General features: G+C 38.7%; 1 protein-coding gene across 1 annotated transcript in view; it reads right to left on the reverse strand.

Annotated features, from left to right (window-relative positions):
• LOC122803834 overlaps positions 1–21,681 on the reverse strand; it is a gene marked incomplete at its 5' end in the record, with an annotated part of 970,101 nt that overhangs the window by 855,765 nt on the left and 92,655 nt on the right. The window contains one exon of the mRNA XM_044073518.1: positions 8,299–8,394. Coding sequence (XP_043929453.1) covers positions 8,299–8,394 — 96 coding nt within the window. The remainder of the gene's footprint in view (positions 1–8,298; positions 8,395–21,681) is intronic.

The following is a 21,681-nucleotide window of genomic DNA, read 5'->3' on the forward strand; positions in this document are numbered from 1 at the left end:
ATATATATATATATATATATATATATATATATATATATATATCTATATCTATATCTGTGTATGTGCATATATATATATATATATATATATATATATATATATATAGTTATATATCTGTGTGTGTGTATATATATATATATATATATATATATATATATATATATATATATATATATATATATATACATACATACATGTGTGTGTGTATGTATATATATATATATATATATATATATATATATATATATATATATACACACATATATATATATATATATATATATATATATATATATAGATTTATGTCACTTGATCAAGTTTTCAGAAACTCAAAATTCATATTGGTGAGACGATATGATCAAATTTCTGAATACTCAAACATTTAAAATAAAAAAAATCAATCTTTTTTAAATTTTTGCAGGGGGCAAGACCCCCTGCACCCCCCCACACCTCCTGCAAATTAAATATACCAACTCCAAGATCACACTACATTGAGAAAACTGGTAAATTTTTCGATCCTCACTGTACAGCAATCTCCATTCAAAAGATATGAGTTTTTAGAAATTTGATCATATCGTCTTGATATGAATATTGATTTTCTAAAAATTCAAACAACTGATAGGGATCCATATATATATATATATATATATAGTAGAAACCTCCAAGCCCCAAAAATTATGTAGAACCCACAAAAACAACGAGCCGTGATAGTAGGCGTGTGGGGGACAAATACGTATTCCAATACCTATAAAGTCCTGTGAAACCACTTCCGTATTGCAGAGGCTACAAGCTCATTGCCAACCACCTTATCGCCAAATATTGTAGAGAATAGCTGTAATGATCGTCTCAGACCAACCTCAGTGTACCAAGTATTCAGGCTATAACCCACTGTTGTACCATGAAGACTTCTTTACGAACTGCTTCCTTGTTCAAATCCAAAATGACGAAAAAACAAAAACCATTCGGTTCAAAATCCTTTATTCGTGAGCGCTTTCACGGCTATACAAAGCCGCTTCATCAGACAAACAACAGTGCTCTGTGAGAGCGCCAATTTTAAAAGAATTCAAAACGAGAAACAACTCCTACCAATTTCCGGGTATATTGCGCAAAGGCGCTTAAAGTGGTAATGCAGTAAATATGTAAAATCAAATAGTTCCTTCTAACAATATTGCAAAATCAACCATAAGAATTGAAAACTTCATTCAAACAATTCCTTATAACATTATTGCAGAAACAGCTATATATATAAATAGCACTTAGATTAAAAACTTCATCTGAAGAATATATGTATATATATAAAGTACCAGAGGTAACATAATGTCTATGCGACATATCCCCCACATCGGATCAGCTCCTCTCCTATGAAGATCCGTGGGTTCAAATTTAAATATATAAAAAACAACATCCATAATGTCGCTAAAAGCAGCAACATGTTAAAAATGCCTATATAGCACCAATGTACATAGGTGTTTGGGAATATAAACACAAAAAAGTGGGGGGGGGTTATGGGGGGACGAAAAAACAAGAACATAAGTACTAGGAAAATACTGTAACAAACCCTTAACTACATGAACGTGAATAATATGGATGTGTCTAAAAACATGTTAACAAAGATTAAATGCCCACTAGTATATCCAAGTCTATTTCGTGGGAACACCTTGTAACAAATACATGGGATAAATATGTAAGACATATATCTAACACAGTCTAGCCGGTACGGAATGTGGCAAATAAAACTAGTAAAATATGTAACCTCAATTGTATAATACTAGCCTACTCAAGGTAAAATCAATTACCAAATCTTACAAAACTTTATGTATAAAAAACTACAATATGACACTAACAATGAATATGATGTTAAAGAACCAAAAAAGCAAACAATCCAAAAAAACCTAATTATTAGTATGTCCATGAAATGCTAAAACATATCCTTCCATAAATATTGATAGACTATAATATATACACATTATGGATGTTGTTTTTTATATATTTAAATTTGAACCCACGGATCTACATAGGAGAAGAGTTGATCCGATGTGGGGGATATGTCGCCCAGACACTATGATATCTCCGGTACTTTATATATATATATCTTTTATATACTCTTCACATGAAGTTTTTAAACTAAGTGCTATTTGTATATATAGCTGATCCTGTAATAATGTCATAAGGAATTGTTTGAATGAAGTTTTTAATTCATATGGTTGATTCTGCAATACTATTAGAAGGGATTATTTGATTTTACATATTTATTGCATTGTCACTTTAAGCGCCCTTGCGCAGCATACCCGGAAATTGGTAGGAGTTGCTTCTCGTTTTGAATTCTTTTAAAATTGGCACTCTCACAGAGCACTGTTGTTTGTCTGATGAAGCGGCTTTGTATAGCCGTGAAAGCGCTCACGAATAAAGGATTTTGAACCGAATGGTTTTTGTTTTTTCGTCATTTTGGATTTGAACAAGGAAGCAGTTCGTAAAGAAGTCTTCATGGTACAACAGTGGGTTATAGCCTGAATACTTGGCACACTGAGGTTGGTCTGAGACGATCATTGCAGCTATTTTCTACAATACTTGGCGATAAGGTGGTTCGCAAGGAGCTTGTAGCCTCTGCAACACGGAAGTGGTTTCACAGGACTTTATAGGTATTGGAATAAGTATTTGTCCCTTATACGCCTACTATCACGGCTCGTTGTTTTTGTGGATTCTACATAATTTTTGGGGCTTGGTGGTTTCTACTATACACGGGATATGGAAGGAGCCGTGGGCGTAAACAATGACACTGGTAATGTAACTTCTTCTAACTTACATATACGAGGTCTAATGGAGGATGTGGTTAATCCACTAGTTAACTTTGATGGATGCATGACTGTGAATGATATGAATGCTGAACTGAGGGATGAAGCTCTCATCAAATCAATTAAAAGAGACATGGACAATGATTTATTTAAATTTAAGCGCTTACAAGCTCAGCGCTATCACATGGAGGCATGTTTAGCCAAGGGTGTTATACCCAGGGGCTTGAGAATTTTGAACATGCCTACTTATGGAAATTTGTACCCTGGGCTACTGCAAAGATGGCAACAAATAAACTTGGATGCAAGCCGCTCCTATATTAAATTGTTAATTGACTTCTTCCTTCCAATAGAGGAAGAATGCAAGAAAAACATGGTTAACTTGCATCAACGGTTGAGTACTGTTCTAGGGGATAGTGCTACTGAATTCTATGTACGAGAATTGTTCGACCGAGTGGGTCGATATGAAACTAATCTGCTCAACAACAAAAAGAAGAAGTTGAGTAGAGATATCAAAGATTTTTCGGAGCACCATGTTTTTGTATGGCCGCGTACTATGCCGGAAGCAAGGAACAACCAGGTTACAGAGAGGGAACCTGGCAACACTCGTAGCAGGAGTAACTTTAATAGAACATATGCTAACGTCAATCGAACAGAAGGTACTAGTTCACACAATAGTACACGTGGCAGTGTGATTGGTACAGATCACAACGTTGGCTCTACCAACACTTCAACTGTTCCATCTGATTCTTTGGCGGATGAGACAACTAGTAATGTGGTCCCTCCGTTAAATACACCTCTGACTAGTGATATGGTATCTCATGATGGAGGAGCTTCAGCAAGTACACTGAATCCCATTCAATCACCTCTAGGAAATACTACTTCATCGGTATACACCACCCCCTGTGAAAGTAATAAGGACATGGTTGTAACCATCAATGATGAAGTACCACAAAATACATCCCTAGCAGGGGTAGTAAGAAGGAAGATTCAATTAGAGAAAGTTGAACTGCATAACCCCATGGATGCCCCTTTTCCAATTCGGTTGAATCGGAAAAGATCGTTGGAGAACGACTACGCACGTGGGGCCAAGAGGAAAGACATACCTCTTCCCTTGAATCAGCAACAAACCCTACCCAATTTTTGGGGTCACATGAATTGATTTTCAACATCTCTGGTCAAATGCTATCTGAACCAGAGTTGCGAGTATTAAATAAAGGGATGTCATTCATTCCAGCATCCAGAATTGACTTGAGTCAATCTATTATGTCGGTCAGATTGTTTGCCAGGAATATTGGTCTCAAATTAATCTTTAGTAGTAATCAAGGATGTGAAGTACCAAATCTTAGAAGGAAGAGTGAATATATGCCACCCTTTAACTCGAATATAGACATATTTGTAAAAGCAGTGGAAAGGGACATCTATAATATGCAGCGAACTTATGAGCCGGATATAGATGAGAATCTAACTAAAGAGGAAATCCAAGCCCTGAATGGTCTCAGGTCAAACAGCAGAATAGTTATAAGACCGGCTGACAAGGGAGGTGCCATAGTGGTCTTGGACTCCCTCTATTATAACACTAAAATGTCGAGTATGCTAAATGAAGAGGCATATGAAAAGGTTTCTATTAACAGTGTACATCAAATGAAAGTTTATATTGATCAAATTCTATCTGAGTTTAAATTGGCTGGTTACTTGTCTGAAGATCTTTTTAGGTTTATGCAAGTGGAATATCCAGTAATTCCGATCATTTCAGGACTTCCGAAAATACATAAGAACCTTCATTTACCAGAATTCAGACCTATTGTTGCAGGGTCTGGGTGGCTCACTGAGCCCCTGTCTATGTATTTAGACTATGAATTCAAACCTACACTATTGAAGTCTGACTATATTCTAAAAGATACAGAGCATTTGTTAAAAGAACTATGCATGCTAACACGCAACCTTAGTACAGCCAGAATAGCATCGGCACTGTTTGTGACCATGGATGTAACCTCTCTATTCACTTGTATACCGAATGGAGAGGGCATACAAATGTTACAGTTCTATCTTACAAGTAAATCTGGCCTTAATGAGAATAAGATAGAGTTTCTATCTCGGTTAATGGAGATTGTTCTAAACCACAACATCTTTTTATTTGGAAACACCTGCTATAAGCAAGTGAAAGGGGTCGCCATGGGCACTAGCTGTGCCAACAGCTATGCCAACTTGGTCATGGCGACCTTTGAAGAGGCACACATTATTAACGAACCACACATATTATTCTACAAAAGGTTCGTGGACGACTTGCTATTCTTATGGGGAGGCACTGTTGACCAACTACATGTCTTTTATAACAAGTTGAATTCTAGTAGCTCGTTTTTAAAATTCACTATGAATTTTAATATTGACTCTATTGACTTTTTGGATGTAACCCTATATAAGAATGGTGACAGTATTAACACAAGGGTACACCGGAAACCCTGCTATAAACCTTCTTTTCTTCACAGAGACAGCATGCACCCTCCTCATGTTTTTCAGAACATTATAAAGGGACAAGCTATGAGAATATCTAGGCTCTCAACCATGAATGTTGACTATCAGCAAGGGCTGAATGAGCTAAGTGAAGGGCTTTTGGCACGAGCTTATTCTGAAGATGAAATCCAAACTGTATATACAGAGATGCAATATCTTAGGCACAACAGAGCCAAACCATATTTGTTGGGTGGTGAAAGTAGAAGAATCTCAGATTCCCCTGTTAATAGACCTATTGGTTTTGTTATGCCTTATGGAATAGGCCACAATATGCTACGAACTTTAATCAATAAGCATTGGAACATTCTTACGGCTAACGAGAGCATTACCAGGATAGTGGGATACACTCCATCCTTTGTTTTTAGCAATATGCTGAATTTGAAAAGATTATTGTGCAATAGTAAGGGCGAAGGAGCACAGGAAAGGTCAGGCTTTGAAAGAACGAGCAAATGTGGTAGGTGTGGACAATGCCAGTATGTAGATGAATCTCACTACTATAGGCACCCCGTTTCAGGTCACCTTTGGACATTAAATCAGAATAGTGATTGTAACACCAGAAATATCGTTTACATTGCACACTGCACCCATTGTTTTTCGTTCTATGTGGGCAAAACCAATAGGTCCCTCAGAGAAAGGATAAGGGACCATGGTTATTGCCTGGCTAGAAAACAAGATTGTAGCGCCCTATCGAAACACACCATGAGAGAGGGTGCATTGCACACCTTTTTATTTCAAGTGCTCCAAGTGATAATACCTAGTTACAGATTAGGCAACATAGTCAATCTTACTGAACAAGCTGAACTAAAATGGATATGCAGGCTGGCGGCCCATAGGGAGAAAGGCCTGAATGAAGTCTTGTCCATTAAACCGCAGTTGAAGGCCAGACCTTTGAGATGATTTGTCTGGCCTTAGTATCCGCTTATATCTATGTAAACATAATCAATGAGGCTTTTGTAATACTTGTTATCTGTGCTTCAAACCATTCTTTAAAACAATATTTATTGCTCAGTGTTGTATTGTGGTTCTCATGTATATAAGGTTTTGTATCCTTGGGTATTCAATTGTACCTCTTATAGTTTAGCACAATACATTTGGTGCTGCATGTGCTATGGTAATATCCTTGTCTGTTATAACCTATTTTGGTTAAACGGTGCCAGAATCATGTCTAGCATATTTGTTTGGTCCTATGTATTAACTAGAAGGTATTTCTATGTAATCAGATTTGAATTATTTAGTACGTATTTAATTTTTGTATATTTTGATATATATATAAAAAATTTTTTAGTTGTATATACTATAGTCTATTAATTTTTATGGAAGGACATGTTTTAGCATCTTATGGGCATATAAATAATTAGGTTTTTTGGATTATTTGCTTTTTGGTTCTTTAAAATCAAATTCATTACTAGCGCTATATTGTAGTTTTTTATACATAAAGCTTGGTAAGCTTTGGTAATTGATTTTACCCTGAGTAGGCTAGCATCATATAATTGAGGTCACATTTTACAGTTTTATTTGCTACATTCCGTACCGGCCAGACTGAGTTAGATATATGTTTCACATACTTATCCCATGCATCTGTTATCAGGGGTTCCCACCACATAGACTTGGTTATACTGGTGGGCATTTATCCTTGTCAACATGTTTTTAGATATATCCACATTATTTACGTTTATGCAGTTAAGGATTTGCTATAGCACTTTCCTAGTATTTATGTTCTTGTTTTTTCGTCCCCCCATAACCCCACTTTTTGTGTTTATATTCCCAAACACCTATGTACATTGGTGCTATATAGGTATTTCTAACATGTTGTTGCTTTTAGCGATACAATGGATGTTGGTTTTTTACATAATTAAATTTGAACCCACGGATCTTCATAGGAGAGGAGCTGATCCGATGTGGGGGATATGTCGCCCAGACACTATGATATCTCCGGTACTTTATATATATATATCTTTTATATACTCTTCACATGAAGTTTTTAAACTAAGTGCTATTTGTATATATAGCTGATCCTGTAATAATGTCATAAGGAATTGTTTGAATGAAGTTTTTAATTCATATGGTTGATTCTGCAATACTATTAGAAGGGATTATTTGATTTTACATATTTATTGCATTGTCACTTTAAGCGCCCTTGCGCAGCATACCCGGAAATTGGTAGGAGTTGCTTCTCGTTTTGAATTCTTTTAAAATTGGCGCTCTCACAGAGCACTGTTGTTTGTCTGATGAAGCGGCTTTGTATAGCCGTGAAAGCGCTCACGAATAAAGGATTTTGAACCGAATGGTTTTTGTTTCTTCGTTATTTTGGATTTGTACAAGGAAGTAGTTGAAAAGAAGTCTTCATGGTACAACAGTGGGATATAGCCTGAATACTTGGTACACTGAGGTTGGTCTGAGACGATCATTACAGCTATTCTCTACAATATTTGGCGATAAGGTGGTTGGCAATGAGCTTGTAGCCTCTGCAATACGGAAGTGGTTTCACAGGACTTTATAGGTATTGGAATACGTATTTGTCCCCCACATGCCTACTATCACGGCTCGTTGTTTTTGTGGGTTCTACATAGTAGAATATATATGTACAAGTGTACATATATATAGATATACATATATATATATATATATATATATATATATACATACACACATATATATATATATATATATATATACATACATACATACACATATATATATATATATATATATATATATATATATATATATACATATATATACATACATACATACATATCGAATCATTCTGAGGAAGTACTTTTATCTTAACAAGAAGTGTGTGTATTATAGTCATACATATCTTTCGAAGTGTTACATCCAGTACCCTGAAAAATGGGGAAAAAAGAAAAAAGCTGATTTAGAGCATGTGTAGTTGTAAATGGCATAACATTCCCTCAAATTAAAAAAAAAAGCAATGCACATATTCTCAATGTACTACTGGAAATACAAAAAAGATATTCCACATAACACGAACCAGTCAGCAATGCAGATGTCAGGTTGATGGATATCCAGTAATTCCTCCCATAGGCCTTCCTCAAGAAGATCAACTATTTGTATTTTAGAGCACCATCTGTAAAGAAGAGAGGGAAAACATGTTATCTTTTCATACATATGTAGATGTTTGCAAATGTGCAACAATTTCTTAGAGCAAACCTTTTAAAACTTGATATTTATATGATATTATTTTGGAATATCATAGACCAGGGCATGATTATACAGTATGCATACAAAGCACACAAGAAGATTCAACAACACTAACTAGAAAGATCAGAATAAAAACAAGTTTTGACTTACCTTTTTTTTGGATAGACCAAAATGGCTGTCTTAGGTTGTCAACAGGCAATAACATGACAAGCCTCTGTCATCTTCCAAAAAGAAGATGAAAGTCTAACTGCAAATGGGGGAAGGGTTTAGGGAAGCCAAATTCTTCTGTAATTTCTACTGGAGATCAGGAGCCTCACAGGGCATTTAGTCAGATTACGGTGATGAGGCAGTAATGACAAATAGATGTAGTTGCTGTAGCTAGGGACTTTAGACAATCTGCCATAAGAATGATGGCTCACGGCTCCACATACACAACTCTAGAGTGGATCCCCCTCACTCCCCAGGGTTACAACTGAGCTACTAGTGACAGACTACTTTGGGGATACCTGGAAGAAGAAGCTGGGGGATCAAGGGTTTGATGGGAGCAAAAGTTTGGAGGACAGCTGGAGAGTGCACAATGATGGTGGGAGATAATTAAAAAAAAAATGGAAATTCGTTTTTCCCCAGAAATATATCCAGTCCAACAACATGCCTGAGATACACCTGCTATATTTTTTGTACTGCTAACTTGAGAAGAGATATTATACTGCTTTGTACTCCTGTATCTTCACCCAGTTCATAATGGGACTATGGAAAAAATTAACCCTACAGAAAAATTCATCTTTGTTGTAGTTTGAATGCTCAACATTTTCCACTGCTATTTATGGGACTATTTCAAGAAGATGAACTGCAAGAGGCAACATAATTTAACACGTTACATCTTATTTAATTATTGCAGTGCTATTTTAATATATTCTCTGCAGTAAATGTACTTTAATCACTCGACTTTTTATTTAATTCTGACAGAGTATAAGGATGCATGTTTCCTTCTTAGGTGGTAGCTTAAATCACAGAGTGAAGGACTCTGCAATTCTCTCTCTCTCTGGGATGGGTTTGAGCTATGAGATGAAGTCCTACTGTCCACTGACATTTTTACTCCCGTGGAACTCCACTGGCCATCTCTCATTTTTTTTTAGAAAACTCAGAATTGTAAGGGGATATATAGCATGTAGAAACTACATGCTAGTAGCGGATGCATGCGGCTGAGCCATTTCATGTGAGGGTGACCATCTGATGCCCTTTACTAAATGCATCCCTGGGCAAGGATACTTCCTGTGCTTTCATGAGACTTAGGTTGCCTGTTTCATCAGCTAAGGCCAAAAGGCAGGTCCTACATACCACTGGTTCTGCAAACAGCCCTGGTTTCCAAAAAAAAAAAAAATTATATATATATATATATATATATATAGAGAGAGAGAGAGAGAGAGAGGTGTGTGTGGGTGTGTTTGTGTGTGTCTAAGAAATGTGTGTCTAAGACATTGGTACCGTAAACCTCTAAAAGAGCTCAGAATGATCATCATGTGGCTAGATATCATATAGGAATTTCACAGTCTGAAAGAATATACAGATAAAGCTAGCAGTATGCAGTCCTACAGTTCTCCTCTTTACTAAGCAACTTATACACAAAAGTTATGTACTAACCATAACAATAGATCCAGGTTTTCTGTCTCCATCTGGTTCAACCTGTGAGACTTTGCATACAACTCAGATCTGACACTGGCTATTTTAAAAGCTTTTAGTGCATTTTGACTCTGCCTCCCTTACCCATAACTCACCAATCTTCTATCAACTCCCAGATCAAATCTGCCCCATGAGGAAAAACATGAACAATACATCTCCCACAACTTGGAAAGTGACAACCCAGGGGAAATACGAGACTCTAAAAGAGTTAAACAAGCAAGCTCCTGAATCTGCTTGTGACACACTCATCAGCCATAAGGGGAAATCCAAATGATGAGCTAGGAGGGACCAGTGAACAGCCAGAGTCCATTGCAATGGCCTCAAGTGTTATCTGGCTAGAGGGTCAGTCAATATGACCCAGAAGCTTCATAAGTGCGTGAGCTTAAGCTCAGACAGACAGCAAACTCTGGAGCCTGGCAATTTAATGAACCATGTCTAAATGACACCCTATTAATTCTAGGACTTTTGTAGGCTGAAGGCTCGATTTCAGGTAGCTCACTGTAGTGCCTAAGTTGTTGCATAGTTGGAGTATGGAGTTCCTGGCCAAGATCAACCATGCCTTTGTGGGAGTGTTGGTGAGTCAGTCATCCAGATATGGAAAGATATGAAGTCCCTAGTGCCAGAGCCAGGCTGCAACCACTGCCATGCACTTGGTAAACACCAGCAGGGTTGTCTTGAGACCAAATGGCAGGACCCTGAACTGATGATAGTCTCCCTGCTGGAAACAAAGGAACCTCTGGGAATGCCAAATTATCTTGATGAGATGGTAAGCATCCTTGAGGTCTATCAGGCACATCCAATCATCCCTCCTCAGAAGACGTAGCATGGACTGCACAGTGATCATCCAGAACTTGTCTTTTTGATGAACTGAGTTAGTTCGCTTACATCCAAAACAGTTCCGAGTTCCTTTGTTTTCTTTGGGACTAAAGAGAATCTGGAATAGACCCCAGATCCTATTTAATCTGGTGTGACCTACTGAGTGACTCAGTTTGTGAACAGCTTTTGGATCTCTGCTGCATGCAAACTTTCTGATGTGGTGGAACATCTGGGACATGTTTTGGGTGACAGTTTGGAACGTCTAGAAAGGTAATGAAATAACCTCTGGATACTACTCTCAAGACCAAACCATCTGAGGTGATGGCCTCTCAAGCTTTTGGGGGGAGTGCTAGGTGAGCCCTGACTGCCTCCAGAGAAGAGCAGTTTGGCAATTCTTCAAGATCAATGAAAGGGCACACCAGAAAAAGCCTCATGGAAGCTATGATTCTACGGATGACCTCTACCCCATTGGGGGGCACCTGTTATGATTCCCCCCAGCCCTCAGGAGGAACCCTCTGGTAGTCTTGGGAACAGAACTGTGACCTCCTGAAAGAGACACATACCCCCTTTCTGATTCCTAGAAAAAGATTATTGGGGGAGGTAGAAAAGCACAGTCAGACAGCAGACAGAGTCTTCCTATCTTGTTCACTCATCATCAAAGTATGCTTAACCTTGGGACCTGTTAAAAGGGGGTACTGATGAAGGACGCTTTGAAGCAGTCCGCAAAGTTACACAATCACATCCACATGTGCTGCCACATTGCAATCCCAGAGCCTGCTGCTCACTGAAAAATTGGCAATGGAAACCAAGGTGGACAACTGAGCCTCCAGCTTTTTCTGGGTATCCAGAGATGGCTGTGTCTTCAGGGTACTTGACAGTTCAGACACTAGGTCGCATTGAAGCCTTGTCAAGTGTAATAAGTAGTTAAATGCCCTCAAAGCAAAGGTGGATGAGGCATAGGACTGCTTCCCTAATCAATCCAGCACATGAGACTCCTTGTTTGGAGAATAATCGCAGAGCTCTTCTCCGAAATCTTCTTTGGATGGCTGCCACCACCACCACAGTAGCATCGTCAATGGCCACACCTTTACTCTAAAGAGGCCTCTTTGGGGAGGGAAAAAACTTCTCTGACTTTCTAGGAATAGGCTCCACTGTATGAGTTTCTTCCATGCCCTCCACTATAACAAGTCTACAAGGGCATCCAAAGCATGGATGGGCCTATGCCAAAGACCTCCAGATAATCAGACTCCTCTAGAGAGGGAGCTTCAGTGGTCCACCCCCTATGCTGTAGAAGCAGCTCCAAAACAAACTTCAAAGGCGGTATCATCACACAGGGACTTGGAGGAACACTAAGCTTCCTTAAGGTCAGTATCCTTGATGAGGGACTCCTCTAGGGAATCCAAGTGCTTCTTCTTGCACTTATTCTTCCCCAAAACATCCCAATCCAATGAAGCTGGAGAGGAAGGGGAAGAGTCAGGAATCCCCACCAAGAAGGCCATCTGGAGGCTGGTTGATGAGGGCTGTCCCAGAGCAGACAGATGACTGGCCAGAAGAACACATGAAAATTGGGAGAGGTACCAGCTGGAGATCTAACCCTTCTCTCAAGAAGAGAACATCCTCTCAACAATGTCAAAGGCTAAGGCAGAGACGACAGTCTCAGAGCCAGGGGTCCTGGAATCCGGTATGGAAGACAGCCCCGAACTCGAGGGAGCTGTGCCTAGACTCAATGTTGATACTGGAGCCAAGCTGTCTAAAGCCGAACCTCCATGAGGGAGAGACAATCCTGAAGCAGAAATCGTTGACCAACCCCAAAACACCAGGCTTGGAATCACTGTTCCCAGGTGCAGACAGCCCCAAACAAGTCCGGATTGAGGCTACCAAGGAACAAGATGGAGCTGAAGACAGCCAAGCCTCAAATCCAATCCAAAAGGTGGAAACTCAATCGGCCCTAAAGTCTCTGGGTCCAAAGGGGCCGAGGGAAAATACCAGAATGATGGAGCTGAGGGTCCTGGTTGTGGACCTGGACCCATGGATATGAGGCTTATTAAAGTAGGACCTCATCAGCTGCTCCACATCAGTAGTTTTGAAGCTGCCGCTGACCTCGATGACTGGAAGGACGAAGCCTCCCAGGATGGCTTGGAGGGTCTATGGGAAGAGGATCTCGTATGCTGAATCTGAGCCGAGGAGGCTCTGAATAAAGGGTGGAGACAGGGAAGACTGGTAACCGAAAAGGTGGACACCACCTTACCTAAAGGGACACCTTTGATCAGGAAGGGGTCAGAACACGCAGAATCATAGAGCCTATCTTGCCTGATGTACATGCTGAGATGGCAGAGCTGATGTCTGTGCCAATGTTGCAGGGAAGCAGACAGTCTAGGGACCATCAGACCGAGAGAACCCAAGGGAGCCAGTCTAGAAGTGGAGGCTGAAGATCATCTTTTGCACTCCTGTTTGGTGTGTTTAGAGTCTTGAGGAGGGTACTTCTCATTCCCAGTCTTGGGACCTGAAGGTGAAGCCACCCTAAAACAAGGAGGAGAAACAGATGAGCTAGAGGGTAAAAGCCCTTTCAAAATGAGCTTGGAGTTATGCTCATTGACAGCATGCAAACCAAAGCTCACACAAATGGAACAGCTGGCATCCAAAAGCTCCAGAATGCAGACAATGTACACATTTAAGGTGTGCATGTGCATCCTGGGAGGGCAATTTATGCCCACTTAAATATATTTTCTGAACCATTTTCCATTAAAACAGCCCTAATACTGCAAATACAATAAAGGAAACAACAGCAAAGAGCCTAACCACTAAAGGGAAAAAGGGTGGGAAGGGTAAAAGGGACAAATTTCATAAACTACCCGACACTAAAAACTACCTAAAACTAACAGAACCAATACAGATGTCTCTACGAGGGTAAGTGAAGAAAAGATCTTAGAAAAAAACGAACAAGTCAAGCGGCTCCAAAGACCAAGCTGCAGACACAAATGGAGGAAAACTAGATCTCTGCAGTTAATAGAGAAGTGGGGAGTTATGGGTAAGGGAGGCACACCCAAAATGGGCTAAGACTTTTGAATTGGCTGGTGTCAGATCTGAGTCAGAACTGAAGTCCAACAGGTTGAATCCAGATGGAGCAGACATCAGATCAAATGTTAGATGGTGTCAAAAGTAATCACAAGTAAGTCATTTCATCTTTTGTTTGAAAAATCTTGCAGCCATCCAGGGAACTTTGCTCTCCATAGTTACCCAAAGAATGGAAACTTTAGATCCAGAAATTCACTTTATTCATAAAAGTGATCAGTATCCTTCAGAGAGTTAAAAAGGTAAAAAGTTTCTACATGTTACTTGAAAAAAAGTTTCAAATGTTTATAATGATGCACTTGCATTTTCAGAGGGAGAAAGAAAACACTATTATTGCATGAAAGAAGTTTTGGACTTAGATTTTTTCCTTAGTTCACACTATCAAATAGCTACCATTTACTTATCGAGAGGGGACAAGAGCTCAGCTGAGTCTATTGATGCTTATGCTACAATATTAAAGAATTAAGCTACAGACTGGGAATTTAATGAGTTGTATGCATCATTCTTATGAGTCAGAATTACATCTGGTATCAAAAATGTATTTATTTATTTACTTTGTTTACCAGGGTAGTACACTGATCACAATAGATCATTTGCAGGAACAGAAGAAATTCACAGAAAAATAGAACAAATTCACAGAGTATCAAAAGAGCATAAATAATTCAACAGACAATTGATACAATATGTAAATATTATTAACAGAGTAGAAAAACAAATTCAAATTAATTTTAATACTAAATATGAGTAGGAAGAAGGGGAGAACACAGGATCAAAGTGGGAGTTAGGTTGTGTGTCCACTGGAAAAGCACTTGCAGTTAGATTTCTGGAAGTGTCTTTGGAGTTGATCTCTGAACGTGGGAAAAGAGGAGACACTGGAGGTGGGGGGAGGGATTGACAGAGTTTGGGTGCAAGCATGAAGAAGAAATGGTCTGTAAAGTGTAGTTTGATTTCCAATGTTTGGAGTGAGGGAGTTCAGGGGAGAGGTTGCGGAGGTTGTAGGGGAGTGGGTTTATTAATCAGTTTGACTGCAAGATGTGAGAAGGTTTTAGTTGAAGTAGTTTGAAAAGAAAAGACCCTTGGAGTAACTCAACTCTTATCAGACCAGTAACCATTTTGGAGAGGGTGAAGCAGTGGTATTCCCGAGGGGGTAGTGGAAAATAATTAGCAGATTTCATTTTCAGTAGACTGTACAGTGGATGCGGTTTTTGGCTGTGGCTATGATGGGAAGCCCATATTCAAGTTAAACAAGGAGGACTCCTTTGTCTGTTGAAGCTCAAGCCGGTCTGGAGAGAAAAGGAAATATTTTGCAGGACTACAGTAAAACAGAATTTATCTTTTTCCTGGTGTTTTCAACGTGGTTTTGGAAGATAAATGACTGGTCTAGCCATAAACCTAAGTATGTAAAGGATGTGGTTGTTTGCATTTGGGAAACACTGAGATCTGAAATGCTGAGATTTTTTAGGAGTTTTATTTTTCAGCTTTTCTGTGGCTCCAAATATATCATATTGTTTGTTTTGGATGGGTTTAGGGGTAACTTATGGTTGTCACGCCAATAATTAAGGTAGTAAGGGAGTGGAGATCAGACAGACTCTGTGTTTGAATAGCTGAATGTCAGGGACTGGATCGAAAAACAACTGCATCATCTGCATAAACAGTAATAGGAAGGTTATGGAGATAAGATGGTAGTTTGTTAATTAAGACTGAAAACAACAGTGGGATGAGTATGGCTCCCTGGGAACTCCTCTGGTACGGGGTGCTGGAGGTGACAGGGATAAGCCCATTTGCACTCTGAAATACCCAATTTGTCAAAAAACATTGGAAACAAGTGACAGCGTTGGGGTGAATCCTGATTTCTTACAGTGATGAAGCAAGTGGTCAATAAGATCAAATGCTTTGTTAAGTTCAATGAAGAGAACTCCTGAATGCTTTCCTTTATCCATGCTGAGAAGGGTTTCATCTGTAAGTGAACATAGGGTTGTCATTGTGCTCTGGCCAGTATGGAATCCATGTTGTTTAAGAGTGAAGAAATGGTACTGTTGGATGTTAAGTGGACAGCTGGTCGTAGATTAGTTTTTCAAGTATTTTCCCAAGTGTAGGGAGGATGGAGATAAAGCAGAAGTGGGAGGCATTTACTGGCTGAGGCTGTCTGAGAAGAAGTTTAACAATAGCAGTTTTCCATATGTATTTAGAGTTAAGCAGATGTTATAAATATGGAGAAGAAGTAAGGTAAGGAAGTCCATGTGTGCAATTTTCTTAACCTAGATAGACGAGGGGGATAAAAGGAGTGGGGTGCTCAGCTGGGGAGTGAAGTAGAAGTTGCAGTACTAGGTAGGAAGCTAAATACTTGATAAAGTCAGAAGTGGAAAGTTGGCCTTCAGAGGTCTAGATGGTGATAAAGGTGGAGGTAGAATCTGTGACAAGATTAACTTCCTGTCAGAATTTTTTGGGTTTGCCTAGCAGGGCAAATTTCTTGTTTTTAAAATATTTGGTTTTGTGCCTACTATGGGTTGCTTAGCTAGGTTATGTAGACAAGTATATGCAGTAACAATTTTTTGGTGAGGGGTTTTGTCTCAATGAAGACCATGCATTATCCCCAAGTACGAGCAGAAATTACAGGTCATTGGTTAGCCAGGTGATTTTGTTGCATGTGAAACGGCTCTGTGCGAGAGGGAAGAATTCATCTTGAAGCTGAAGAAGAATACATGTAAGAGCTATTGCAGCTGACTTGGGATTCTTTATGTTAGTAATGGGAGACTAGAACTTTTATAAAGAATGAGAGTGCCCCCATCTTGTCCACCGCCAGTTCTTGTGTCTTGGGATGTATTTGTAGGCGGGAAGTAAATGCTAAAAATTAGGGTTGTTTTGTTTGAGCCATGTTTCACTGACAGATGTGATGTCGAGTGAGTGGGCTGTAAGAAAGATTTTTACCCGATTGAGTTTATTAGAGATACTTTGGGTGGTAACTGATGCACAGGAGAGGGCAGTGGTGTCGGGAAAAGTTATGGGTGTTATGTGGTGGGAGGGGCCTGGACTAGATTCAAGGTTGGCTCTGAGGAGGAGTATGAGCAGGACAGGTGTGAATGTATAGAGGTGTTTAGGAAGTTTAAGGTGGGGTTGTTGGGGTTTGGTAGGTTTGGAGGAGAACAGGTAAACAGAGCATGAAGTTGGGAGTTATATGAATGGTAAGTGGAAATGGAGTGTGTAAACAAGTAGGGTAGGTCTTGGGATTCAAGTGAAAAGTGGAGTAGGTCTTGGGGTTCATGTGAGTGACTTGAGAGATTTTGTGGTAAGCAAGTAAAGGGTAGGTTGAGAGATGGGAGAACAGGAAATGTTACTGATGGCATAGTATAGTGGGTTAAGGAAGAAGGAGTAAGATAGTGAGATGGAAAAGCATTGTGGAGGGTAGGATAGCAAAGTAGTTCTGAAAATAACTGTCAGGAGACTGTGATGATGGGAGAGGACCAGACACTGTATATGAGAAGGTTAAGGGGTTGAGAATAATAAGCTGTTTGTTAGTGGATTGAAGTGTTGATGGTTATGTCAAATTAAGGTGATTAAGAAAGACAGATGTACATTTAGGGAAGTTATGTGCATCTTTAATGGGAGGTCAGAAGTGGGTGAGAGGAGGGTGGAGACAGTGATATATAAATTGGAGAGTCTGTGGGGTAGCTGGGGAATTGGAGATAGGAGGTAAGCAATGTGGGACACCCCACCTCCCCAGCTGTAATCAATCTATGAAATGATCAGATGAAGGGCATACTGTTCAGATAAATCAGTTTTAATGTTAAATAAAAATGATTTATGCAAAGTCGGTATAATTACTCTCTCACTGTTAAAAGAATTTGTAAATTTGTTTACAAAACAGAGAAAGTTAAAATGGGTAAAACTGAGCAACAGTGAGTTCTAGCAGCGATGGGAAGCATTATAAATATTTCACTGTAAAGTTTTCCATGAGCAGCTATAAGAAAGATTGCAAAATGGTCTATGATTAACCAAGGCATGTACAAGACTAGTAAAAATAAGCCACTTTGCTAACATGTATAAAATGAAAACAAAATTTCATTTTCAGTAACTGTATTTATTGAAACAAATGCATAAATACAAACAATGAGTTTTACGAGGACAGAGAATGCACAGAGAACAGTGTACAAGAAAAGGCACAAAACTTGTGACTTGGGAATCATTATGAAATCTGGGTAATGAAGCTGAAAATTAATAAAATGCAGTCTACAGACTAGAAACTAGAATACATTGTACTGTAATGTCTGCTCAAATGCTCAAAACAAGAAAGCCATTGAAGTGCAAACTGATTGCTTATGCAGGTCATCATTTTAAACCACAAAGATAAAACTTGCTTATACACAGACATAAAAATAAATTAAAGGTTCAGTTCCATACAGTTTATATACTTGAAGCACCTTTAATTTGGGTTGTTTGACTTGTTCATGGTTTGGCATGATGAAAAATATTCATTAAATGAATGCAAAATTATGATATGAATCTTGATAAAATGGAGAATCTAGCAACTTACTTAAAATTATGAAGAATCACTTATTGCCTTAGGCTGTTTACCATATTCAGATAGATCCTGTAGGTTACTAGTAGCACATGTTCCAAAGAAAGCACTGGCAGATTTGAGAATTTCATTTTTATTTATTCATTTTATTTATTTGACATTTGTTTACCAGGGTGGTCTGACTGGGTCTACAGAACCCATTGTCAGCAGAGGCCCGGGGAGAAAAGCTCCACATACAGTGTAATAAAAATACAGTAATATCCAATACAGTACAAATCACATTAGAAATACTATACAAAATAAGTTGAAAGAACAAACTATGTTACAAGATGTTACAATATATGCTACACATCTAGGTGATTAGAGTTAAAAAAAAGTATAGACAATAACATCACTCTCACTATACAAGATGTAGTGTCTAAAAAATAGTTACTAGGCAAGGGGGTGCACTTGCACCCCCCTGGAATCGGCTGGCCGAGAAATTCATTTTATTTTAATTTTAAAAAAAAGTTTTTTTTTTTTTTTTTTTTTTTTAAAGAAAGGGCATTCCTTTTTAAGAACGCCCATTGCATACCGTTTTAGGTGCCAGAACCATAGCGCGAGGAGGAGAGAAACACCCTCCCACTTTTATAGCTGCAAGACCTGACTCATGCGTGTGCCGCATGCTACTTAATCTAAAAACACAAAAGTGCGCGTGAAAAAAAATGATCGCGTCAGTTCACACTAAGTCAACTTCCACGGGTCAGTAAGCTCCATTTCATTTAATTTGTATGTGGAGACTGAGCTGTGCTCGGTTTCATTTAAGCAGGCTGTTTAGGAGACATATTAGTGAGCCAAAGCTGAGCTGTTTCTGGAAGTGGAAAATAGTTATTACATGGAAGACTAAGCTTGGACAAATAAATAATGAATGGTCTCTACGGGCCTGATAATGGGAACCAGCTGAGTATGTGTGCCTTTTTTAAGGCCAGGGAAAATTTAGCGTGGAGAAGTCATTTAGAGTTAGAATCCAGAGGAGTCTAAAGATGTTTTGTGAAAGGTAAGACAGACCAAGGGCTCTGAGATGACAGTCCAATGTGAAGTCTATGCTTACTAGTGAAAGTCCTAGTAATGAAGTGTTGGGAGTTTACTAAAACAGAGAATTACTGGTAATAAACGTTTGTGTATTTCACATGTGAAACCTCTTTGGAGGGAAACAGTTATTCAAAGTCAAAAGTCTCTCAAAACAAAAAGTCTTCCTCTGGAACCACACAAAATAGTAACACAAATGTCTGTGTTTCATTTCATCATCAAGAGCTGCATCCCGTTTAATTTAAGCAGGCTGTTTCATTATGCAGAGCTGTGCTCTTTCATTTAAGAATAAAGAACTCCTCAAAGGGGGGGGGGATAAAAGAATAGATATCAATTTAATCCAAAGTTAAAAAATATGAGAAACATATCAAAACAAATAAAAGAATAACTATAAAACTGTTAAAAGAATGTTAATGCATTTCTGCATTTCCTTCTGGAAGTTGGAAAAATGTGATGCATTTATCATGCTCATTTGCTTGTTAAAATTGTCTAATTTGATAATTCTCTGCTGTGGAAAATTAAAAATGCTGGAGACTGAATACAGAGAACTTTGCAGGAAAGTAACTTTCACTGTACATATTCAAACCACAGCACACTGTCATTTAAGTTAGAGTGTTAACTTAGGAGGCTTATTTTTTTCATTGGTGGTTAACTGCTACTTCTGGGTAGATAGAACATAATTCCGATCTGATTAGCATTTTATAGTATAACATTTTAGCTACTCAACCCGCAGTTGCTATTTTATATAACACCAGCATTTTATCACAAAAATAGCTTTAGTATTTGAGAATAGATTGCATTGCTTGTGGACCACAGTTGTAGCAACAATTCCCCTGTGCCATTTTATTTGGACATAAAAACAATTAGGCAATGTATTTCTGGGTCCAAACCTGAATTCATTTTTAACTGTGCTTCAGTAAGTAATTTTATTTAAGGGGTGTGCAAGCTCTGTTTCATTTCTATATGCAGGCGTTTCAATTTAAGTAGGCTGTTTCATTTCATTATGCAGAACTGTGCTCCATTTCACTTAATGTGTGTGTGTGTTGCCCCAGTTACTTATACATGGGGGTTAGAATTACCCAGGTTTAAAGCCTGAACCTTAGACACAACAGCTTGCATTCTCTACCCACGCCGTCGCCACCAATCCAGTTGTGATAGGTCCTCTTAAAATTTCTGGTAAATCAGTGAGAATGGAATTCACTAAATCTTTTTTTGGAAACACACTGCAACACAAAACACTATTTCAGAACACACTGCAACACAAAACACTATTTCAGCAACATTCTAAGATAATACAAGCAATATTTACAATGTGTCCTTGGTTTTGGGCATTTGCCTCTTCCCCAAATAAATTCTGTCTTTTTCCAGTTTTCTTCTGCTATGAAATTGAGAGATTTAGCTGTGGCAAGTTGATGGTGCTGTGGTAGTGTTTCCTCAGAGGAGGTTCTGTGGTTTGATTCTTGGCTGTGATGCCTCCTGTGTGGAGTCTGTATGTCCTCCCTGTGTTTGTGTGGGTTCCCTCTGGGTGGTCTGTTCTCTCCTATATTACAAAGACCGTGGTCTGGTGCATTTCTACCTGCACCTCCGCTGAAAATTGGCTTTGTTCAATTTGTACTTTCCTGTTAAATAAATGAAAAAGTTTGCAGAGGGCTTCAGGAGAAGAGAAGTTTAGTGCTGCTTATTCCAAGTCTGTTTGCATTGTTAGTAGGAAAACAGGTAGTTGCCTTACTTTTGATGCAGAAGGCTAGGGGTTCTACTTCCACAGTATGCAGGTGGATCGTTGATACTATATAGTGTTGTACTTTAAAGGGAGTGGATGCTCCATTGGACAAATTACCTAGTAACTATGAACCTGTTATCAGTTTGCCATCCATTCCCTATTGCAATATTACTAGCTTATCATTGTTTAATGTAACATAGGCAATTTATTCTTCAAAGGCAACAGCCACTTTATTTGTAGATGAAACAATGAAATATAAAGTTTTCTTAGCAGCAACCTCTTCATTAGAGATCCCTTTAATGTAGAATTATTTAGATGACTGACTTCTGCAGACATTTTGC

The sequence above is a fragment of the Protopterus annectens genome, chromosome 6.part0 (genome assembly GCF_019279795.1).
Source record: "Protopterus annectens isolate FY-2018-M chromosome 6.part0, PAN1.0, whole genome shotgun sequence".
Taxonomy (NCBI): Eukaryota; Metazoa; Chordata; order Ceratodontiformes; family Protopteridae; genus Protopterus; species Protopterus annectens.